The 24,316-nt window shown below is 36.5% G+C and overlaps 2 protein-coding genes across 2 annotated transcripts; both read right to left on the bottom strand.

Annotated features, from left to right (window-relative positions):
• Nucleotides 1–656: 656 nt before the first annotated feature.
• On the bottom strand, nucleotides 657–14,575 carry LOC117101001 (hemicentin-1-like). Its single transcript, XM_033240840.1, has 9 exons — nucleotides 14,376–14,575; nucleotides 10,044–10,277; nucleotides 5,091–5,438; nucleotides 3,423–3,698; nucleotides 2,954–3,208; nucleotides 2,467–2,757; nucleotides 2,187–2,309; nucleotides 1,247–1,271; nucleotides 657–780 (listed from the first exon to the last, which is right to left on the bottom strand). Exons 2-9 carry the CDS (start codon nucleotides 10,105–10,107, stop codon nucleotides 672–674), a joined length of 1,491 nt encoding a protein of 496 aa, XP_033096731.1. The 5' UTR covers nucleotides 10,108–10,277; nucleotides 14,376–14,575; the 3' UTR covers nucleotides 657–671.
• A 1,198-nt stretch (nucleotides 14,576–15,773) lies between these two features.
• Nucleotides 15,774–24,136, bottom strand: LOC117101000 (fibroblast growth factor receptor 1-like). Its single transcript, XM_033240839.1, has 11 exons — nucleotides 23,845–24,136; nucleotides 23,612–23,636; nucleotides 23,254–23,284; nucleotides 22,472–22,658; nucleotides 21,570–21,680; nucleotides 21,025–21,257; nucleotides 19,855–19,977; nucleotides 19,430–19,541; nucleotides 18,770–18,866; nucleotides 17,991–18,090; nucleotides 15,774–17,505 (listed from the first exon to the last, which is right to left on the bottom strand). Exons 1-11 carry the CDS (start codon nucleotides 23,855–23,857, stop codon nucleotides 17,035–17,037), a joined length of 1,503 nt encoding a protein of 500 aa, XP_033096730.1. The 5' UTR covers nucleotides 23,858–24,136; the 3' UTR covers nucleotides 15,774–17,034.
• Between the last annotated feature and the right edge of the window lie 180 nt (nucleotides 24,137–24,316).

Genomic DNA, 24,316 nt, shown 5'->3' with positions numbered 1-24,316 from the left:
GTCATGCACTGTGGAACCCTGAGCCCCATCATAATTACAACAGCACATCGCATGCACTGTGGAACCCTGAGCCCCATCATAATTACAACAGCACATCGCATGCACTGTGGAACCCTGAGCCCCATCATAATTACAACAGCACATCGCATGCACTGTGGAACCCTGAGCCCCATCATAATTACAACAGCACATCGCATGCACTGTGGAACCCTGAGCCCCATCATAATTACAACAGCACATCGCATGCACTGTGGAACCCTGAGCCCCATCATAATTACAACAGCACATCGCATGCACTGTGGAACCCTGAGCCCCATCATAATTACAACAGCACATCGCATGCACTGTGGAACCCTGAGCCCCATCATAATTACAACAGCACATCGCATGCACTGTGGAACCCTGAGCCCCATCATAATTACAACAGCACATCGCATGCACTGTGGAACCCTGAGCCCCATCATAATTACAACAGCACATCGCATGCACTGTGGAACCCTGAGCCCCATCATAATTACAACAGCACATCGCATGCACTGTGGAACCCTGAGCCCCATCATAATTACAACAGCACATCGCATGCACTGTGGAACCCTGAGCCCCATCATAATGACAACAGCACATCGCATGGGTCATCACAATTTGTATGTGGCGATTCATGCATTGCTGAATTAAGCTAAAACAGATGTAGTTACCCCAGATGTTGTACTTGAGGAATCATCTCTTCTTTCCTTTATGCCAATGAATTCGATGTCATTGTATGAGAAGCCAGACTGCATGCTAGTAAATTGGAAAAACAAAATACATTTTGTAAAAAGCATGAAATTGCATCTAAAGGACAAGTCATTATTAAAGTGTACTAATCCCCGTCCCTTGGATATTGTCCCACAGAAATAATAGACAGACTTGAAGATAAGCCAGGCTTGAGTTAAGCCCGGCTCAACGTTAAGCTCGGCTTAACTTTGCCGGGCGTTCAGACTAGCGGGTTTAGCCATGCGAGAATTTGCGTAATAATGAACCGTAACCAGGAAACATGTTTTAAAACAATAAACCTGCCAGTCTGTGAGATGAGCCGGGTTTATCCACAAACCAAAAGTAAGCTAAGAAATATGTACTGTACTGTTAATTTGTGACGTTTTAGTCTGTTATATATAATAGAAACCAAATGAAATCATTTTAGAAATAACTTTATCTACACACATATGCGACATTAAATATCAAATTATGAAAACTTTTGTAAATGTACCTGTACTTGGAGTCAGCACTTTTATCTGGAAAATAGAAAACAAAATAAGCTAAATGAATTAAATTTATAAAGTAATTGATTGTTGGAGAGTGTCAAAGTGTGATAGTTCATGTAGCATTTTCGGCATTAAAAATGTGATATATCGAAGTGCGTCAAAAGGGAACATGTAGTGTTCATGACGATGTAATGTATCAATGTGTGGCATGTAAATTTCATGTCTAAAGGCATCAGTGTGACAAGAAGCGGTCACTACTAAGAATGTGGGAATGAAGCGTTCACCGTCATATCGTCACAGAGTGACATGTAGCATTCCCGATAGAGAATCAATTTGTTAGGCCTACATGTAGCGTCGTGATGATGCGAAGCATCAATGTGTAGCATGTACATTTCATGTCCCAAAAGCACCAGGGTGTGACAAGAAGCGTTTACGAAGAAATATATGAATATGATATGTAGCATTCACCGTCATGTCGTCACGGGGTGACATGTAGCATTCCCGACAATTTATTTCAATTCAATTCAATTTATTCAAAAATAACCTCCAAACAAGGCCAGGAGAAGCATACTTAAAAACACGTTCAAACATGGAAAATAAAACATTGACTTAAATTATAAAATGTCAAATAATTTAAACACTGCACAAGGTCACTTAACTTGCATCTACGAGCAGAATGTTTAAATGCTAATCTTTCTGTAAACGTACATACAATAATACAGTATTATTATGTATATGTACAGTATGTCAAGAATCAAAGTGTGACACTTATAGCGTTCGTGACTATGTAAAGTGTCAAGGAGTGGCATGTAGCAATTTCTTTGTTTTAGTCGTTTATTTAAGACGTCAGATTGTTTCGTTACCCCGAGAGGGAGGCCAATGCAAGTTAAAAGATATTAAGTTTAATTTCAAGATTTTCGTTTTTAAATGATTGTATTGACTTACATCCTCTGGTCTGCCTCCTTTTCTTGCAAAAACATACACAGCAAATGATTAATATTATAAGAAAGATGAAACCTGCAGCACAACCACAGATAATGACAATAGTCATTGGTTCGAGAAGAGGCACTGTAGAAAAGAAAAATCAAATTTACTATGACCATTAATTAGAGGGAATAAGAAGGGTGGATTAATGGGGAAGGGGGAAATGCTCATGTAAGCCCTACTGTATATTTATTATGTTAGTAACACGTAGGCCTATTATGAGATCAGCAAGAGGTAATACCTTTAATGTGAATACGGAATCCCACAGAGCTTGGAAACGGTATTCCGCCTCGTACTCGACACATATATTGCATATTATCATCCATCAGACTTGCATCATTAATGACTAGTTTATCAGAAGTCGAATACTTGACGTCATTTTTGTACCATTCATACGAGTATGTATCAGACGATTCGCAATCTTTGACGCTACAAACAAGAGTGACAGAACGTCCCTCCTTTAAGGATAACGTCTTAGCTTCCAGCATACGACCTGAGCCCTCGTGGCTGATAGTAGTGTATCCACATGCATCTAAAGGAAGAAACATTTTGGTTAAAATCGTTTCAACAAGAGAGGCCAGAATTATATGTCATTTTTGAGGGTTTGAATGGCCAGCAGTTATTGGTTCAACCCTCATGATCCACAAAACTACAGTACTGTTTATTTCTGTAGTACCATCCATGCATTAAAATTCTGCTTCTGACCTAATGAAATCAATATACAGTACCTCCAATGATAACTTTGGTCGTCTTTTTCATTTTGCCTACGGAATTAGTTGCCGTAAGTGTTATCTCATAGGATTTTCCAACCTCTTGTTCTGGTACAAAAAACGTAAATGAAGGATTGTTGATGTCCTCCACTGGCTGTCCATCCTTGGTCCATTCTAGTATTGCTGGTGGATTCGAATCAACCTCAAATGTTACCGTTACATTTTGATTGATTACAGTTTTTGTGTCGCTTATGTCACTAATAACTGGAGCGTCTAGAGTGATAGGAAGGAAAAGCAGCAGTTGTTTTAAATATAATAATAATCTAGAGTCTTTCCGGACGCATCATGCCGAAAACGTCAGTTAATGCTAATTAAAATAATTTAATAGGCCTACTAAGCAAATTTAACTGAAGCATTGAACAATTAGCCTATATAGGCCCTATGTTTCAGGTTTAGAAATTTAGTTTCTTTCCACAACGATACTTACAGTATACCTCTAGTCGTTTTGGCGTACTCATTTCTTCCCTGACGTTGTTGCGTGCACCACATACGTATATCCCATCATCATCACGTGAAACGCTGTGAATGACGAGTGAATGGTCATCTTTAATCACATGACCAGTGGAAGTTAATTTAAGTTCTTTGTCATCTTTCTTCCAGTACACTGACGGCGTAAGATCACCAGTTACTGTGCATGTCATTGTGACGGTATTCCCGATAATAATGCCAGTTGAAGGCACAGTCGAAACAACTTTGCTTATCCCTAAAAAAGAAAGTGAATGAACATATTATTCTACAGTAGTTAATAAACGTTACATGGCACACTATTTTAGCATTTGTAATTTGTCAAAAAGACAAAACACGTACACGTACTCTGAGGTCAAAGCGTAGTACTCGTACTCCATTCTTGATTGTCCGCCTTGACCACTGAAACCCATATTGCAATGCAAGGGAGCGATATTTCACCAAGGTTATGAAACACCCTCCTCTTCTTGATAATCCTTCTTTCACAAGCTTTAAAGCTTAAGTAAAGACTCAAAATTGATTTGGTCACTGTGATTTCGTTTCACTTATTTGTTTTCTTATCCATGTCGGCTAGTTTTTGTTAATTGTTTTATTATGATGTGAGGCGTCTGAGTTCGAAATGATCATTACTCAACCTTTTCGAAATTACCATGACTCAACCTTGGTCAGCGACCAAGGTTGAGCGTTGTAGGCTACTGTGGTTTGGTGCAATACTCTTTTTTAAATTATTCTCTTAAATTTTTCTATTGAAATTACCGAACTACATCTTTTTCTGTTAGTATTTTGCGCTTAAAGCTACCGTACTCGCGCGAATAAGCGCCCGGGCGCTTAAAATATATTTGGCTCTTTTTAATTGAGGGACGCTTATTCAAACGGTGCGCTTGTGAAAACAGCGTGGAACTTGAGGGGGCGCTTATGGAAATAGATGAAAATTGAAGGAGTGCTTATAGGAAATTGGAAAATTCAAGGGGCACTTTTTATTTAATCGAAGATAAGCGAATGGTTTTGGTGAAGAAAAGGTAATCGTCGAGAGAGCATGGGCCATGACAAGAATGTTGGGGTACACAACAGCGGATGAAATTAGTGGTGGTGTTGGTGGTTGTTGTAAGTGTGTTGGCGATCTGCCAATTCAGATTAGCAGGATCATTGCAGGGTTTTTTGCTTAGATATGAGAGTGATAAATCAGTTAATATTTGTTGACTGAAAATGGCCATATACCTACAGTATTTTTATTTTTTGATAGGCCTATTCAATACTAGTAGTTCTAAATCAAAAAATGGTAGCAATAACACAAGAACGGGATTCTAAAGATGCATCAAAACTGAAAACCATGTTAAACTTAATGGAGACTGATAGCCCGAAAGATGGATAGGTGAACTGACCGACCGACAATGCTAAGATATATGTGAATAGTTGATGCAGAAAATTAAGTTGGTGATGTACGTACTGTATGATTGAATTTGTTTCAAGAGGGGCGCTTATTCAAACGGGGCGGTTATTCGCGCGAGTACGGTATATAACTACCATTACATCAACGAATTACATTGATCCAGAGGTGATGGAACTATCGGGTGCTACGTTATGGAGAGTAATGTGTGACCGAAAATGGTCTGCGTCAAGCAAAACTTACAAAATACTTTCAGAGTGATGTCGCCAAAGTCCTCGCTGGGTATATCGTCAATTATTTGGACCCTACATCTGTACTTCCCATTGTCTTCAGCTTGGACATTTGTAATCCGTAAATCTGCTTCCCCTGATATGCTGAAACGTGCACGGTAAGGGGGCTCCGTGCGTGTCTCGCCATTCGTCCTGGTGAGAATAGGTGTAGGATAGCCGTCGGCGTCTAATATACTCCAGTGCACGATGGGCGGTGAGTCGACACTGGCAATGCTTTTACTGAACGAGCACCTCAAGAACACTGTGCTACCCTCCGTTGTTGATATACCGGAACCTACGTTCACAGATGTTCCCCATACCCCTATAAACAAAAGCATTATAAATCATTATTTACTTTCTTAGAGTTCAAAGGTTTCATTTCTGCCTCATCTATACAAATTCGATTTGAAATTAAGATTATTGTACACTCATACTACATATCGAATTAGTAGGAACATGGAAAAACATTGTCGATGGACGATAGTAGCTTTTGTGGCGTCTGTCGGCGTTGGAGTTATTCCGACGCTTTATAGTACATTCTTCTAATTTTGTCAGTTTAGCTCGTTATCTAGTCTAGGATATTCTTTAAATGTACAGTAATCCATTTTAAATATTTTTAAATATATTTATAAATAACGAATGCTGAAAATTAACTTTTGATTAACTTATTAATTTGATTTCCTTCAATGATAGGCCTATATTTTAAGGCTAGTCATAGTTATTTTTTAGCCTACTAATATTTTTTAAATCCACTGTGTGTTTTGTGTTTTAAAATGATCCCGTGCTCTAGTTAGCAAGAGCAAACTGTTAGTTGAATAGGCCTAAATGTTTCAGAAAAAAAAAATATGCACGTCGGCTAGACGATTGATGCGTCGGGCATTATTATGGTTTATGCTTCGCTTGCAATTTGACAGAAATAACTCAACAGTATTATTAAACTTGAATGTGCGGATATACAGTAAATCCCGAGCATTAAGAACAAACTTCTTGAACTTTATTCAACAATTAAACAATCGCATTTTGTTGAGCGAACTTTAAAAGACTTTTGTACATCGGTTTAGTAAAACACAAAAAGACGCGCTTTGTATAAACATGCGTGCGGAGGTCATACTAAGTCCACGGCCCACTCGACCTAGCTATAGGCCTATTTAAATTGTGTCAAGAGCTAAAAATGTATTTTTTCTTTTTGCATTCACACATACAAAGATACATTACTACAATACCGGAAATACTGAAAAAAAGGCTATATATATTCATAAAACAATTATAGGATTAAAAAACATAAAGAAAACCATTTTTCCAATGATACTGTACTCAATTAAAATAGTATTATTATTTGACGTATTATTAAGCCGGGAACTCACTGCGCCCGACGGTTGTCGGCCCACGCGATTCTATGAAGAACGCAATGCGACGACGCGCGCGCAACGGATCGTTTTTAATGACGATCCGTTCAGACGTACAGCTGACGGAGTCTCAGGGTGTAGCGCTCAAAAAGAGCGGAATTGGATTCGTCGTTCGACGGTGGTACGATCGTCGTACGACGCAGTGAGTGCCCGGCCTTTGATACAAGTTTGATACAATAAATGTCATCATCAACTCACAACACGATCACAGCGCTTTCAAATCAAACCCATTGTCCCTGGCGTTATATCAATGCTTATTATTTTTGATACGATATTCCTGACAATTAAGAGAATTATTATTTTATTCTGACTAATGAAAATGAAGTAGGCCTTCAGTATTTTAATTTTTTTATATATATCCAGTAGTATTTTTTATATATTTTTCTCTTTGTATTTGTTTGTATTTCCTATGTATGCTATGAAACATTCACTCAAAATATTTTCTGCAAGGACTAAATAAATTTGAAATTGAATTGAAATTGAATTGAATTGTAATTAGAGACCTAGAAAGAGATTTTTAGATACTTTCTCTGCCTGAAATACATTTATATCGCATGTAGCCGGCTATTGTTATTACATGTACTATAGTTCATTGAGAAAATAAAATATAGCCTATAATTATCTAGCTCTATGGTAAAAAGCCATCAAATCGGTTTTATTTAGGTCCAGTTACAATGTTTATAAAATGCTGGTCCAGCTATGTACAACACGGTCTTCGATGTTTTTATGTGACATATAGGGTGTTGAAAGCAACCAAGTTTATTAAAACAACCTGTCACTGAAGTTGTGCGTGTCAGTAAATCATCATAGGAATAGATGTAGGCCTACATGCAGCAAATCAAAAATCCAATGTAGAAAATCGCCAGCCACTCACTGCGCCCGACGGCGCCGGGCGACGCGATGCTATGGAGGACGCAACGCCACGACGCTCGCGCAATAGATCGTTTTAATAACGATCCGAGCTGCTATCGAGGGAGCTTTCGATTCCACGACGACGGCAGGACGTAGAACGTAATGACGTCACTAAAAGTCATCTGCGCATGCGAGAACGTTAAGTTCACCTTGTCGAGAAGATTCTGAAACGCAATTTGGCCAAATCTACGTATGCAGAGAACGTAGGACGCCAGGTAGGACGGTCACACATAAGTGATTCCGTTCTGGCGTCGCGTCGTCGCACAAATCGAAAGCTCCCAGGTCTTGTTCAGCAGTCGACGTCTTGTCGTCTAGCGCTCACAGTATTGAGCAGAATTGGATTCGTCGTAGTGAGTGCTCTTGGATGATTGCAGTGCAAGATGTATCCATGGTACTGTAGTATTATTTGTAAAGCACCTCCCACAAAATAATCTTCTAAAAACGAAATTATAATTCTCCAATAACCAATTATCTATTTATAAATCGGGAAGGATGCGCTAAAATATAGGCATATCCTTAAATTATCAGTCAGGAAGGACATTATAAACATCCCGTTAATGTATAGGTTTTTATTAGGTTGATGTGCTCCCAAATATTCGGTTTAATGCCTACATTACATTAGGTCTGTGAGGGGATGACGTGCATCCCTGATCCATAAATTTTCGAAGAGGGTGAGCCATTATTATCGAGTTCAATGAACGGTACGGGGACGATGTGTTCAACATTCACTTGTAAACCAACTGTCGTATTCCTAATTAATACTTGAAAACTCATATTTTTTCTGAAAGGGTATCCACAACCTTGTGACATATTCAACCAATTAAAAAAAAAAAAAAAAAAAACAACCTCTACTACACCAACTCGTTAATCATAGCAATAATCAAGTAATTACGTCTGAAGTCAAAGTAAAGTCAAAGTAAAACTTTATTCATCCTTCAATGAAGGGAACTGAATGCTAGCATACCGTAACCAATTATGATGTAATGCGAGTCGAATGTCCAAGTGGTTAAAGCAGGCGCGGCACAACCTACAGCCATCCGCTCCACGGTACGCGCTCACCTATGATTCTGAAGGTAGAACAAGTCTTCTCGGATAAGGACTATAAACTGAGAAGGCCCAGTGTATGCTATTGGCTCATGTGCACTATAAAGAACCCAGTATGTATATCTTTCGAGATAAATATGTACTGGTCCATACAGCCCCTGTTGTCTTGATGGGATTGCTACTTTGAAGAGTGATTTAGTTCACTGTTTGGCATAGCCTTAGCCCTAGTACCTAAAGCTGAATAAATAATGTCACATTACTTAGCTATCACTTTTTTTTTATAAGAACACATTTTATAAGAACACTGACGCAAGAATGAAATAAGAACAAATTGAGGCTGAGGTAAAATATAAAATGAGGTTTTCATTTTTAAATATAGAAAACTAACAAATCTTATCGGTATCTTATTTGGTGTGACTATTTAACACAGTCTGTAATACAGTACAGTAAGTCTGCTGTACAACAATAATTTTCTATGTTTGAAAAGTGTGTAAAAATAAGAACAAAATCAGAACATTTTGAGTCTGAAATTGGCCAAAAAACACTCAGTCTGGGCAAAATTTTACTGGTTCTCATAAAAATAAAAGTGTATCCACCATTCTCCTGTGTGCTGAACTAATGGAAAACTTGTGTATAATATAAATTTAAGTGGCTGGTATTGTTTTTTTATTTTTTTAATTTTAATTAATTTTTATTTTTTTAAAAGTACAATCATGTCATAATGACACCGACCTACTATTGAATTTATATTTACCCACAATATTATTTCAGTAATATGGGTAGAAGGTAAAGTTCTTCACGTTTAGTTAATTTTTGTTTAGATTTATTCATTTCATTCAGATCTATACCATTAATATAAACAAAAACGACTAAAATAACATACAACGAAACAAATGAGAACATTATCTGAACGAACCAAGGAAAACCCCAAAAAAGTTTTAAAATAAATTTATTTCCATTTGGATCTTTACAAAAAGAAAACATTGACAATTACACGAAATAGGCTCATAATAAGCACAAAAAAAATTTAAAAAAAAAAAAAAAAAAAAAATTGAAGGATTGGTTGAAAAAGTTACAATTTAAACACAAATCACAATATGATTGATCTACTTGGTCGAATTGATTAGGGAAAAATCTTAAAAGCAATAAAATAGATTCAGTAATATTTTTTTACTCTTGAACAGCATTTGTTTTCTTTATTTTTTAATATGAAAAATGGTTGAAATAAAATTTGAATTTAATTGAATTGATAACATAATTACCTGTATTGTAGGCCTATTCATTGTATGTGCATGTAAATGTTGCGTACCGTTGTTTTAAGCTATAGCATTGGCCAAGGACACTAATGGCATAATCCATTATGCATTAAAAAAATGAACAAATTTTATTTTGTTATTTTGTAATTTTGTACATTTTATAACAAATTTAGATAGGCCAGGTATACTACATTACTACGATACTAATGAGGGTTGCTGTGAAAAACAAATTGATGCGCAGGCTTTATCAAAAGACAATAGTTAAAATCACATCAGCACAATGAATTAAACCACTAGGATTAAACTTACCTTCGATTAGAAAGAGATTAAACAATACAAATAGGTAAATTCTGCAACCGCCAGATAAATCCATAATATTTATATCCTTTGCATTAATGTGTTTAGTTTGGGAATCGTTTCTCAGAGGTCGTCCAAACTCAGCACAGTATTCCACTGAATGATGATTGAGTCAACTCACGCCCTAGATAGTTCGTCTATAAAACTCGCTCGAGCTTGTGGTCAACTAAATTATGAATACAGTACCTGTGTTAAAGAGCGGAAAAATACCATATATGAGAGAGAATGAAAATCCTCGGTTGTTGTCAGCTAACAAAACACACAACAATCAACCAGCACGCTGCGCTAACCCAGTAGTTGACAAAAATCATTCATTTATAACGGAGTTCGAGGCTTCAATACACAAAATATGAATAGTGAGGGGTTTACGCTTAGGAATGCTCGTGGCCTTGGAAGTTGATAGTGTATTCATGATGAAAAGTAATCTGGCTAGATTTATCACTTATGGACGTATTATAGTCTACCGACTTGCTTATTCACCCTTATGATGTCAAAAACATTTAGAATTATAATATTACCAAGTAGCATTCGATATTTACTCTTATTTGAATTCTGAGGCTTTAGTCGGTATTTATTTATTTTATCTATTTATAAAGTCTATTTATTCAAAATAAAACAAATAAAAAGCAATATTTTACAGCTGTGTCACAATATGGCCCTGTTAATAATAATAATAATAATAATAAATAATAATAAAAAATAATAAATATGAAGTCTTTACAGTATAACATAGACACACTGTGTATAGATCAGTTAAGAAGATTACAGTCGAACGATAAATCTTGGTTATACTTTATTAAGGAGAAATTATGTTCAATTGCTTTTGGTATAAATTGGTATGAACAATATGTTGAGAACAATGTTGCTTTTATATCTGAAATAACTACTCGTCTAACTGATATTGAACGTAAAAATTTTCATGAACAAATTCATTTATTTTCCAGACTTAAGTATTATGTGACATTTAAATATAATTTTACAATCGAACTATACCTAATGCATATACAAAATTTTAATTATAGACGTATTCTCACTAAGTTGCGTTTAGGAGTCCTTGAATTAGAAATTGAAACTGGTAGATGGTCAAAAATTGATAAAAAAGATAGATTATGCAAACATTGTACATTAAATTTAGTTGAAGATGAGTACCATTTTACTTTAATTTGCCCTTGTTACACTGATATTCGTAAACATTATATATTTAAGTATTTTATTGTTAATCCATCCAAAGTTAAGTTCACTCAATTAATGTCCACTACTGATATCAATACAATAAGTTGTTTATGTAAATTTCTTTATCACTCATTTAAACGTAGAAGTGATCATTCCCTCTGTAAATAGCAATTATGTTTTATTTGGGGAGAAGGCCTTATATAAAAGATGAAATAAATGTCCTTGGCCAGTACGTGCCAAGGAACGGAAACGAAACGAAAAGTTGCACCTTGTACCACAGTGTGTATTTCCATGTTTTATCATGGTGGTATACCGCAATATTATTGATGTACAGTACTATATAGTATGCTCTGAGGTCTAGTGAGGAGTTGGTAAAAGTTTGAACGAAATATTTGTTTCAAGATCAGAATCAACTTGTGGTTTAACAAGCCCAAGGAAGTAGTTCGCATTTATTCTGCCTAACAACATATTATGTTTGACAGTGTGTGCTAAGATAATATGAATATAGTAAAACGTATTGTGTTTAATATACCGTAAAGATAGACTGTCACTCACAAATCGAGATATAAATTTCAATAAAAATAGAATTTGAATTGCTCAATAAAAAGAATCCCGTATTCTATCAGTCACAATAGGAAAAATGGTCCCCAACTATTAGATGTGTTCAACTACTCTGGTTTGTAGTTGGTGGAATTGAGACCCTCGAATTTGCTGACAAAAGATACTATCATATCACATCATTTATTTCGTCTTCAAATCAACACATGACAGCAGAACAATAAAAAATTCGGAATAGTGAAAAGGCAACACCACGGGATTGCTCAAAAGTGGCGTTAAGCAGAGATTGTAAAAATGAGGAAATAGGATGATTAAGTCTATATCTTCTTGAATTATGGAAAATATCAAACATTCTGTATTTCTTTAACATAGGCCTAGTTATATATAGATATACACATCATACATCATTATCAAACTATACGATGGGTAGATGAACACAAGAGTGTATACAGTACTGCGTCTTTCTGTTTAAAACTATATCTGTTCAAACCGCCTCACTAGGCATCATCAAAAGAATGGCTTATTATTGTTCTTTCTGCCAAATTTATTACAAATAATATAATGAAACGAACAAACCCGAACAAATGATTATCCCGTGAGTACTAATATGTGAGGATGGATAGGTTTTACCTGAATTCGTCAAACCATGTATAGACGAGTAGGCCTCTAGTTTGCCTTTCTCATTTTCTGCGGATTAGCAATATTTTTATTTATCCAGTTATTCGAAAAAAAAAACAAACCCATAGGCCTACACTTTTAAACGGAGATGCACCAGTTCTGATGAGCGAATAAAATGTAGGCCTAAATATTGCTGATTTCTTTTTTGAGTGCATCCAGCTATGAAGGTAAACCATGATGTGTGTTTATTTACCGAAACAAATGGGTAGGCAATTTCAAAATTGAGATATTTTAAAAACTGTGTCAACATTCTCGTGAGATATTGAATCAGAATATTATGCTAAACGGAGACTTTTGGTCCGCAGCCGAGTTTTGGAGTTAACACGAAGGCCATTGGTTGGTTTCTTGATTACTACTACGCAATGAGGTACAGATGGTATTCGTGCTTGTAACCAATGGCAATAGAGGAATGTTGCTTTAATCTCATGTAATGATTAACAAGGTTTAGTGGTTTAAAGGGCTTTAAACAACGATTTTGTTTCCAAACACCAGTCTAATTGTTCACTACTGTACATCCAATGAGGTATTCGCGTTATATCTATCTTATGATTGTATAAGTATAAGTAATATATATATATATATATATATACTTGCGTTATGTTATCTTATTACACATTTTTATATATTAAGAACCAGTAACATTTTGCCATGGCTTGGTTTTCTTATTTTACACATTTTCATAGAAAATTATTATTGTACAATAGTATATCACTATACTGTATTAAATAGGTTATTACTACATAGTCACACCTACTACGAATAAGGTATAGAGTAAAAAGTGTATTGTAGTGTTGTTTGTTCGTTCTCTCATATTGCAGTTTTACTATTACTTATTTTTGTTTCTAAATCTTCACCAGTCAGTATGTAGCCCTTTCTTATAGGAGGACATTACTTGAATAACATAGGCCTACAACATATTGTATAGGCTACACTTTTTTTTATATAACAAAACAGTTTATAAGAACACCAAAACTGAAATTGCTTTAAAAATAAGAACAAATTGAGGCTGAAGTAAAATATCAGAAAGTTGTTATTTAAATACAATTAGAAAAGCCAACAAAACACCAGTCACATCTGTAGCAGTAGGTGTGAATAATACCCTTGATAATACAGTACAGTAATATAGGCTACTGCTGTAACATAACGTTCGGTCTTTGAAAGTGGGTAAAATAAGAACAAATTCAGAACATTTTGAGCCAAAAATTAGCAACAATAATAATATTAGAACACTGAGCCTGGAATCTTACTGATTCTTATGAAAAAAGTGTAGGCCTATAAAGACAATTGTAATAATAGACTATACAGATAAATTAGACGTCTAGGGGTTCAAACGATGCGGGCCAAATATTATACCAATTTAACATGCCAATTACCAACATAAATACACCAGGCCTTCAACGTAAATAATCAAGGCCACAGTGCATAGCGCACACTATAAAAACCCTTGATTTACTTCTGATTTTCAAGGTGTTTCTCTACCTATAACACTACTGTACACGCTAATTTCTCCTTCGTCTTCAAATACGATGGAATTCTATAAATATTACCATAATTGAAAAAATATTTAATAAATTTTTAGAGTAATAAGCAAAGACATAAACACACATTTGACTACACTTTATATCAGCGATAAATGAGCAGGCAAAAAATGATGTACTGTACACTCTACTGTAACAGTATCATCTTTTCCCTCTTAATAAAAGTATCCCATGCGCTTCCTTTCTCATTACAGTACTAGTAACGCACTTGGTGTTATACACACGTAATACGTGTTACTACCATTGCTAATTATAGTTTTTGTATGATTTTAGTACAGAACAACTAGGATCCAAAGACTTAAATAAACTTGATTCAAAAAAATAAACCTAAACTCACCTTTCGACAAGTGGTGATAACTGTATGCTTGGTTGCAGATTAATGCGGTAGAATGATTTCGAAGATGTAAAGCCTCGCGTCATTCCAACTCCCAAGGCAATGACGTAGGTATGGCACGCCCAATTGATCGACGTCGGACTCGTTTGAGATGTATGGTACGCCTATTCATAACTTTGTGAATGTATGGTAAAATTATAGTGTGGCATTGGCGTTGACGGCGGAGGGGGGGGGGGGGGGGGGGGGGGGGGGGGGAGACGGCGCGCTAGGGCCTCCAGGCGCGAGTGGCCCTGACATTGTAGTTTAAAAAAAATATGATATCTATATTATAATACCATAGTTTCATTCATTATGGGGCACCGGCAGTTTTAAACATTGAAAATACACTGACCTGGCATCATCACACAGACTGAGAAACAGCAGGGGTCATGTAAACGATCGGTGCATTTTTTTTTTTTTTTTAGGTTGCGGTTTTTCTTGCGAACTACACTTGGTCGATGTGGTGGTGTCTTTTGATTCCGAGAGTGGTCTGTCATATTCCTTATCATGTTTTTGTACGTTTCGTTTCTCACTAAAATATTCTCTGTATTTATTTACGCCTACATTACACAAGCCTACTGTAGGCCTGTAGCAGTTCCGAAAGTTGGCTTATTGTCATAACATTGTCTGAAATATTTCATCAGTCATGGACAATTCTATGTTCTCTGATAACGCAATCAACAGTTCATAAATGCCATAAGCTCTAAGCGCGAGGTCGGACCCCCACCAGGGCCTTCACCCCGGGACCCCAACGGGGGGCCCTGCGCGGCCCACTGGCCCCCAGCGTCCGTTCGCTCCGCTCGCAAATTTAACGATCGCTTCGCTCGCTTTTTGGAGGCACTGCCCGCCCCCCCCCCCAATAATAGTCACCACCAGAGCCCCACAAACTACTCCGTGACGCCACTGTAGTGTGGTTAGTATTCATAGGATCCGTTGGGTCCGCGTCTTCCCGTGCGTTCTTCGTCGCGTCACCGTCGCACGCAGTGAGTAACCGGCTTAATATTATCACGACGACAAATACTGTCCCCGACGATAAATCGCGTCGGGATGCGTCGTACTACGCTTTCTGAGTTGGGTTTAAGGCTGTCTCTTATACACATCTAGATGTGTATAAGAGACAGATACGGTACCGTATGTAGGCCCCTATACTCAGTGATAGCAACGATCTGAACCACTGTGTACCACAACGTGTAAAGAAGGTAGTGAGCCTATTCTGAATAATGTGTTTCAACTTTAAATAATTGCGTGTAATAAGTAACAATTAGCCTAAAATTAACGAAGTTTTCAACAAACAAGTAAACACTTTGTGCCGTGCATGGTATGGGTTAACGATTAGTAGTATTGGAATGTGAACAGAATCAATGATTTCTTATTGTTGTTTATTGGCCCACAACTTTTGAATATTAACAATTATCGTGCGAAAGTAGACTACAATACACTTACTCAAAATACAAAATAAAAGAAATAAATAATAACAGTGCACAGAAAAATATCCTTTTCGCAATAATCAAATTTTTATAGGTATTTTCTAAAGCCCAATAAAATGAATTAATGTTTTATCACCCTCGCCCGCATGTATGTCATCTATGGTATTGGAAAAAAAAACTAATCCTTTGTTGTTGTTTTTTTTGATATTTTTTTTTCGGAAAATTTTTCTTTTTCATATTTTTAGTAAATAGTTAGTAGATATTGTTTGTATTATCTCAATCATATACTTTACTTTCAATACCAATGCACCAGCAAACAACCCAGGGGTGATTTTTGGCTTCATCACTTTTCCAACTTAGGGTGATAAAAGTGATTAACCTACTTTTTTCAGGACCTAAATTGTTTTATCTATATTTATTCATTACTTTTTTGTTTTGTTTGTTGAATACATTGTAAGTTTAATGTATATATTAATATAACACTAAATATATCTTTAATGTTTGCTTATATGTACGGTATATCATCCTACATCTAAATTTTATTGTCGACAATGTTCCTTGAATCCTTGAACAGTACTTGAATACACTATAAACAAACAATCGGGCCGTCGCGTATCGTCGTAAAAACCCTTCGTGGTACCAAAAATTCAAGATTACTCGAGCAAATCAATCACCATCACCATCTGCCATGCAGCTCTGTGGTACGACAACCCTCCTAACAACATAAATAATTCTCAATCTGTCTTCTATTCTTGTTTAATTATTTGTTTTCATTGCATTGCTACGAAGGCTTTTTTTTTCTATTACGTTTTGTTATTTGGTGTCTCCTAGCCCGTATCAGCCGGGGTTTTTTCTTTTTCTTTTTGTTTGGTTTTTGTTATTTCTTTTTCTTTTTATCTCATTTTTTTAAACTGTACTGAAATTGTCTTGATTTATATTATACACACACTGAATATAATACAAATAAAATATGATGATGGGCATCAACGCTTCTATATTCGAGCACTGTATTACTTTTCTTATACATAAGACCTTGGTGTATGAAGAAGATTGCCCTACCCACCAAGCTACAGTGCCACTCTTGATTTGTGCTAATTAGGCCTAGTGGTTGTTAGGCCTAGTGGTTGTTCTCCGCAATGCTGGTGTCGTACACAAGGTCACTATTCCTTTTGTCTCTAATGTTGTACATATGATTACTAGTCTTCGATGTTTATAACATTATTTTCATTATCGTACCACGGATCGCTAACTTCGTCTCGCTGATGATCTGTCCCTTCCCCGAATTGACTGTTGTTATTTTCATGTTGGTAGTTACTATTATCGTACGCATGTTGATTGTCTTTGTTTTCAACGCTGATTCCATTATCAAGTTTGTTTTTTTCATGTCCGTGGTTATAATGTGTATTATTCTCCTGATTGTGCTCATGATTCACATTTTTGCCTTCATGGTAACTTTGAACGTCCTTGTGATGATTATTCTCGTCACTGAGACTGTTCCTATCGCTGTGATTGTGGTGTTTGCTCTCGTCCTCACGATGACAGCACTCGTCTTTGTGATGAAATTTGTTGTTCATATTATTATGATGTTCAGCTTGGTTTGTCATCAGTAGTTCACATTGGACATTTTCATAGATGCTTCCCCGAAAGAAGGTAAAATCTATGTAATCCTTAAGAGGGTTAAGAAAAAATATATATCTAAATCAAAAAGACAGATTTTTAATGAGTAAATAAATAAAACAACGAAGATTTGCACTATACAGGAACTATAATATTTCAGCGCACCATAAAATAAGAAAGTTTACAATAACCATGCTTCTTTCTTTCTTTCTGAATAATTATTAAACAACTCAATCATGATTTGTCCGATTGTGTTTAATACATTGGCGCCAGAATTCGCCCGACGGGGTGTGGGGGCGTGGTCCCCGACGGGGGCCGATGCCCCCGACGAGGGGTCAGATTTCCCCGACGAAAGCAAAGTGGGCGTGGCCGACCTTCGATTAAAAGGTTTTGAACGATGGTCCAGGGAGCGAAGTCCCCGAAAATGTTGACAATTAGGGGTTTCAAAGGCTTATTTAATCGATTTTAGAGTCGACATGGCCCCTTAGGCTCCCCGCTTGTGCCAACCCTGGTTTAATAATGATTTTATACTTACCTTCTCGGCAGATAATATGTTATCCAACTGCGTTGTCAGTTGGTCAAATGATGGTCTGTCATCCGCATTGAGTTGCCAGCAACATTTCATAATCTCATATCTGCGTATAAAATTAGAATGTTCATGGAAAGAAATAATATTATATTAATCGAATGCTTTGAAAACTGAGAATTCCAACTTAAGCCAGGTCTCTGTTTTTGCCGAGTTGGTCTCGGACTCATGTTGTGTCTACTTTCAAATTCTCTGTTTTCGAAACACCTAAAAGCAGCGCTCACAGCGTTTGCGTTACTTGGGAGCACTGTCATGCTGCAATGATTTGCATGGCTATAACGTGGAGGTTATACCACCACTTTGTAGCTCTTAACTACGGTATGTACACATAACTTCGGTATATTGCAGAGAGGAGCATAATATGCAGTCTCATAGCCAGATTCTTCAGAGGGGTTCTCGGGCGTGGGGTCCAGGGGCGAAGCCCCTCTGGGGTCAGCGAAATCCCCGAAGACAGAGGATTTTTGTGTTTTATGGGTCTAAATAATGCTGTAAAAGCAGTTATGTTTGAAATTGTGTACAGCAAAACATTCCGGCTGAATCGGGATGTGTATGCAGTTCATTAGTTGGGTTTAAGGACTTGTTTGGGAAATTCAATGGGGAGGTGGTTTCGCCAGAAAAGAGGGGGTTGCATGAAAAGGGGGTTTGCCCGAACTATACAAAACCCCCTGGCTACGGACCTGATATATAAAACAGTACACACACAAGTGATTGGTTTTAGACTCTCTTACATTGTGTCTTCACAATGATCCGGTTTTGGCATTCGGTAGCCTTCTTTAATCTTTTCTATAAGCTCATCGGTCGTTACCCCGGGGTAAGGATAGCCTCCTGTAAGACATAATAAATACAATTACATCTCCGTCATGAATGTCATACAAAAACAACATTAAAGACCTACGTCGATGCAACATAATAGGTCTAACAGTATACATTGATGTGTTGTTATAACTTAGCTTATTTACATTAATCTAATGCGGCTATATTTTTGTTTCGTCTTAATTGAGTTTATGTTGTGGAGGGTCATACCACAATGTTTTCATTATACGATTAGTATGCTTTACTATAATTAATGTTTATCCGTCCGGTTATACTGATTACGTGAAACGTTGCACGCAACATTACCCATTGTCATTACCATCATACCAAAAATTCAGATACTGTATATCATCGTCATTATTATAATCTTCATCATCATCATCATCCTAGTGATCATCATCATCATAATCATCATCTTCGTCATCATCATCATCATCATTATCATCATCATCATCATAGTGATCATCATCCACATCATCATTATCATTATCATAATAGTGATCGTCATCAACATCCTCGTCATCATCATCATCCTCGTCATAATCACAACTGTCTTCATCTTTAAATAAACCTACCTAAGGTGATGATCTCCCACAGTGTGACCCCGAATGACCAGACGTCACTGCTAGTCGTGTAAATGTTGTCCAGAACAGCTTCCGGGGCCATCCACCGAATTGGTAGTTTAGGCTGGAACAAAAATGTTTCGAACATTACGACAAAATAGCGTGAACGCAGTATTACTATTTTCGCTAACAGTGCAACTTAAATGTTTAGATATTTAATTCCATTTGCCTTCTGTATGATGGAAACATGAATTATTGCAACATTTCCACCTTATATATAAAATTTAAATTGAATTAAGAAATGATAGGTGTCCAGGATACATTATTTTTCCCCCACACATTTAAGGCAGAAATTACAGAGGGCGCTATTTTAGAGAATCTATGTCGACAATATCGAGTGTGTTTCATTGATTTTCTTTGATATGAAATATATCTACCTGGTTTAAGTCCTCGTAAAGCCCGCCTTGATTTTTGGTGTACGCCATTCCAAAGTCACTGAGTTTGCAGCGTTTATCATGAGTCAGTAACACATTTCGAGCTGCTAAGTCGCGATGAACGCACTGCAGTAGTTAAATTGACACATATTGATTAAAATTCCTTGTACCAATACCACCGTAGTATGATCTTTATGAATATAATTTCACCCAGTATACCACTATATGATTCTTCATATAAAGTTAAATTTAGACAGGCAGGAGTGAGTGACTAGGTGTGTAGGCCTACTGTACATTATTTTTAGAGTGACGGATCCAGCAGTTTACGAAAGGTCGCTGAATTATTTTACCATAATTTTGAATTTTCTATTTTATAGATTAACGATGAAAACAACGCCGCTTCCCAACGCCAATTTGTGGGTTCTAAGTTTAGAATAAACTCTAGTTCCCCAATTAGGCTTTCGTGACGCTCGTGTCTTCTAGGGTAGAGGGAGCATATCTCCCGTCGGGAAGAAATTAATAACTTTGTCGAGGAGCAATGGTTTGAAAAAGCATGTTTACCGCCTCAAACATGTTCCGCTAGGCGAATTTATTCGCGCGAATCTGTGAATACGCACGCGCATGAACTGAGGCTGCGCGCGAGTGGAAAACAGGCTTGAGAGTGTAATTTTCGGGCATATTGAGGTGCCTTTTCTAAAAATTTGCTCACCTCACCCCCAAACATGTTGGCCGGGCTGAAGGGGGTGGGGACTACCTATTGTGTCCCATCCGTCCAGGCCAAAAAAAAAAAAAAAAAATTTTTCATAATCATTCATAAATATCTTATATACTTGCTATTCCCACAATGCAATATTATATACTATTACCTAATTATTGAGCAATCTAGGTAAATTTCCACTTTATAAATAAATAAGTAAATAAATAAATAAGTGAAAGTAACGTTTTTTCATCAAACGAACAGAAGATGTCTGTTGGTGAAGGCCTACTATCAAATTCACCACCAGAAGGACCCCTGGAAAATAAGTTTGTCCTTAATGTGTGTTTCACGGAAGAATTTCAAATACAATAATATAATAAAGAGTTTCCTTATCTCTAATAATAAGAAACAAAGGAGTATCTCATAAAGACATTTTTTGTCTCATTTACGCTAAAGTGGTTGAATATTGAGGTTACCTTTATGGACGTTAAGTACGACATAGCTCGAGTTATCTGCCAAGCAAATGACGTCAGATCATCAGCGCTTAGTGGAGAGAGGGCGGCATCATGCTCAAAATTTACAGTTTCATAAGCCGCATCTTCTGATTCTTGAAGAACAGGTAGAGCAGTGGCTTTTGATTTGCGTGATTTGAATAAGTAATCTCGCAGATTGCCAAATGGAGCAAACTCCAGAACAATATAAATTGGATCTAAAAAACGCAAAAAAGAAAAAAAAACAAAAACAAAAACAAAAACAAAACGTGATTTTGCTTACTTATCCTTGTCATAGTCTACTATTTACTGCCCTATTAAGCCAAGGCCTACTCAAGGCCTACTCTGTAACACCCTGTTATAAACAACCAGCTATAACAACTCCATGGTATAAATAATGCTGTATTTTAACGCACTAGGCCTACTATAATGGTGGTGTTATAAGAAATTTGTAGTTTTCTTCATGGAGTGTAATGTGGTACTGTAGACCTAGCACGATTGAAGTACAGCAGTACGAAATCTTGACTTACCATCTATTGTACAGCATCCGATTAAATCAATTATATTTGGATGTTTATCAAAGGTCTTCATGAGCTCCAGTTCATCCTGTAATCTGAACTTCTCTGTAGTCTTGCATTCATCTAACAATCACGAAATTATTAATTTATTTTAATACATTTCTCAGTATCCCAGGACTGTTGTAGATTATAGGCCTATAGACCTATAGGCCCTACAGACATATTATTTTATTTGTTTATTTAGCATCCATTCAATTTATTATAATTTCAACATTAAAGATACAAGATGCTAACAGCGTTATTAAAATTGAAATGTAAAATTAATTAATTGCCAAAAATATATACGAATGGATGCAGTGACCACCCACAAGTTAATTTATTTCCGATGGGGTCTTTCATTTGTATGAAATCAATACCCTCCAATTGGATTCGAATTCCCAACCCAGTTGCCCAGTTGGATAAGGCGTTCGAATTTCACAACCGATTTTTCACACTCGCAGATCAGCATAGATGAGAAAGTTTAATCAACATACACACAGTGTTCATATTGATTTAGTACCGTATGTCACGAATTATATTTATTTTTATTTTATTTATTCGGTATCAATATCAATTTATACATTTATACCTCTATTTCTTTTGGTTATTCGTTTTTTTTTAGTAGGGTTACCACAACTTCAGGAAATGTATACGTCCAAGCCCATTAATCCAGGCCCTAAATTTGGGTTACTCACTTTTTATTGCGCTTAGTGCGTGTAATACCAAATTACATTGGCGTCCCATACTCGATTTCTTCCTTTTTTTAAAATTCCGTTTCTAAATTAAATTACTCGTTGGTGGCGCTGTCCAGAATAAGAAAAATAATTTAGAATGGAGTTGAGTATCTATCCTTGTTCTGAGTTCTGACTACTCACCTTTGAGGGTTTTGATAGCTACGGGGGTTTTTCCTTTTTTGCCTTTCAAATAAAATTCAGCTCGTATGACCTTCCCGAAAAAGCCTTCACCTATGACCTCTTTCAACACCAATTTATTTCGCACTATTTCCCACGAATCTGTTGGTAGGCCTATTGATGCCCTGCTAAGTATGCTTGTGCCTAATGTCTGTTAAATTTACAGTATAATTGAAAAAAAAATTATTAAAATACATTTTATACCTAGTGTACTATATGAATAGTAAGGATCAATAAGTAGAAGCCTATCAGTCGTGAAAAAAAAATAAAACATTAGGGAAAAACACATGTCGGTGACAATCGAGGCCCTACGGGGAGTGGAAAGATCATAGGGTTGGGTTGGTTGGGCGTACTTGGGTCCAGCTTCGGAGTTTTAGCCATTTCAATTATATCATCTAAACTTCACACTTGGTTACTTTTTGGCTGCTTTTTCGGAAGTGGGATGTTGTTGTTGAGGGGTGGAGCTTTTGTTACGCCCTGGATCCGCCCCTAAATTTGTGTTTATTGCACTGCACTGGAACAGCGCTAGACTACGGGAAAAACGCCAGATAACTAGAAGTAGAACTACTAGAAGGACTCACACTCCACAGAAAAAACCTACAGACAGAGACTTATGTTCAGGGTCTCAATATGAAGACTGTATGTGACAGAATATGGAACTCTAAAATTGTTTGTTAGTTGCCCCTTTGGCGTTCCATAACAAAGCGGTGTCGAAGTATCTGATCGGCGTTATTCTGTATACTCACCTCTTGTCTTGACGGTCGTTTCAACTTTTTACTGTAAAGGAATTGCACACACTTCAATGATTAGCTTGGTAATGATAATTATTGGTTACAATATAATTAATATGATGGATAAATTTCAACATCAAATTTACTGTCATTATATTGACGGGTTGTATGTTAGGCTTAATTGTTAACCTCATGTTTGAGTTATTTTCCATTGTGCATATATCGATTTGAATGACATTAAATATGTTCTATAGAATTCCCATCAGTTCTCATTATGAAAAGGTAATAATTATATAACTGTTCAGTTTACGCCTTGTATCCTTTGATGACAGGCTCTGTGTATAAATAGGCCCTACCTATTATGTTGACGTACCTTGCCTTTCTATGAGCGTATTTACCTGAAAATGATAACAGAAACAGTAAACAAAACAAAGTTAGACCTAGTATGATTTTCAAACTTTTTGTAATGTTTACCAACTCTCTCACGATTATTTGCAAAATTGTTTTCTCCATTATGAGTGGCCGATTGATATGGCGGAGTATTGGTTACACTAATGCGGGTTTAGTATTAGATTCTACATGGCGATAATAGGACATGTCACTTACTTTTAAGATACATTACTAAAATGACAAGGGCGGCAGTAACAAAACATGAACAGACAACGATTACAGCGACCTCACCACTCGTCAATGCAGATGTTTGCACTGAAAGAAATATTAGACATTAATGATTGAACAAACGTAGGCAGGATAAATGAGTCAAAGCGTTAACTTAAAAATGCGTTTACCCAACATCTCTCTGGTTTACCAAATAAGTAACCCCTGCTACAATCAGCCTAGACAAAGTAAAGTCAATCTGGCATTTGTGCTATTCTCTTAGTGTGCAATCATTTTTGTTCTCTTCAAGTCAGGCTCCAAAGGAAACAATTGTTTGATATGTTGTAGAACTGATTTTTCTAAGACAGAAAAAAGGTAGTTTGATCAAAAACTGAGCAACGGTGAATGAGATACAGATTTTTTAATATTTAAAAACTGGGGGATAAAGGTGTAAAAATGGGTGGTTACGCCACTTTTCCCC

The sequence above is a fragment of the Anneissia japonica genome, unplaced genomic scaffold, assembly GCF_011630105.1.
Source record: "Anneissia japonica isolate Jap-2015-1 unplaced genomic scaffold, ASM1163010v1 scaffold1785_len1016330_cov206, whole genome shotgun sequence".
Classification (NCBI taxonomy): Eukaryota; Metazoa; Echinodermata; class Crinoidea; order Comatulida; family Comatulidae; genus Anneissia; species Anneissia japonica.
The sequence above is the reverse complement of the archived record's forward strand: the minus strand, read 5'-3'. Positions and strand labels throughout refer to the sequence as shown.

Coding starts and splice junctions, on each gene's coding strand:
- LOC117101001 (XM_033240840.1), bottom strand. CDS start 10,107: ATGGATTTATCTGGCGGTTGCAGAATTTACCTATTTGTATTGTTTAAT. Junction 3,699..5,090: donor CATCACTCTGAAAGTATTTT/GTAAGTTTTGCT, acceptor TTTCTTTTTTAG/GGATAAGCAAAGTTGTTTCG. Junction 2,310..2,466: donor ATTCCGTATTCACATTAAAG/GTATTACCTCTT, acceptor TCTTTTCTACAG/TGCCTCTTCTCGAACCAATG.
- LOC117101000 (XM_033240839.1), bottom strand. Junction 22,659..23,253: donor AACGACCGTCAAGACAAGAG/GTGAGTATACAG, acceptor TAAATTTAACAG/ACATTAGGCACAAGCATACT. Junction 19,978..21,024: donor CGTACTTAACGTCCATAAAG/GTAACCTCAATA, acceptor TAACTACTGCAG/TGCGTTCATCGCGACTTAGC.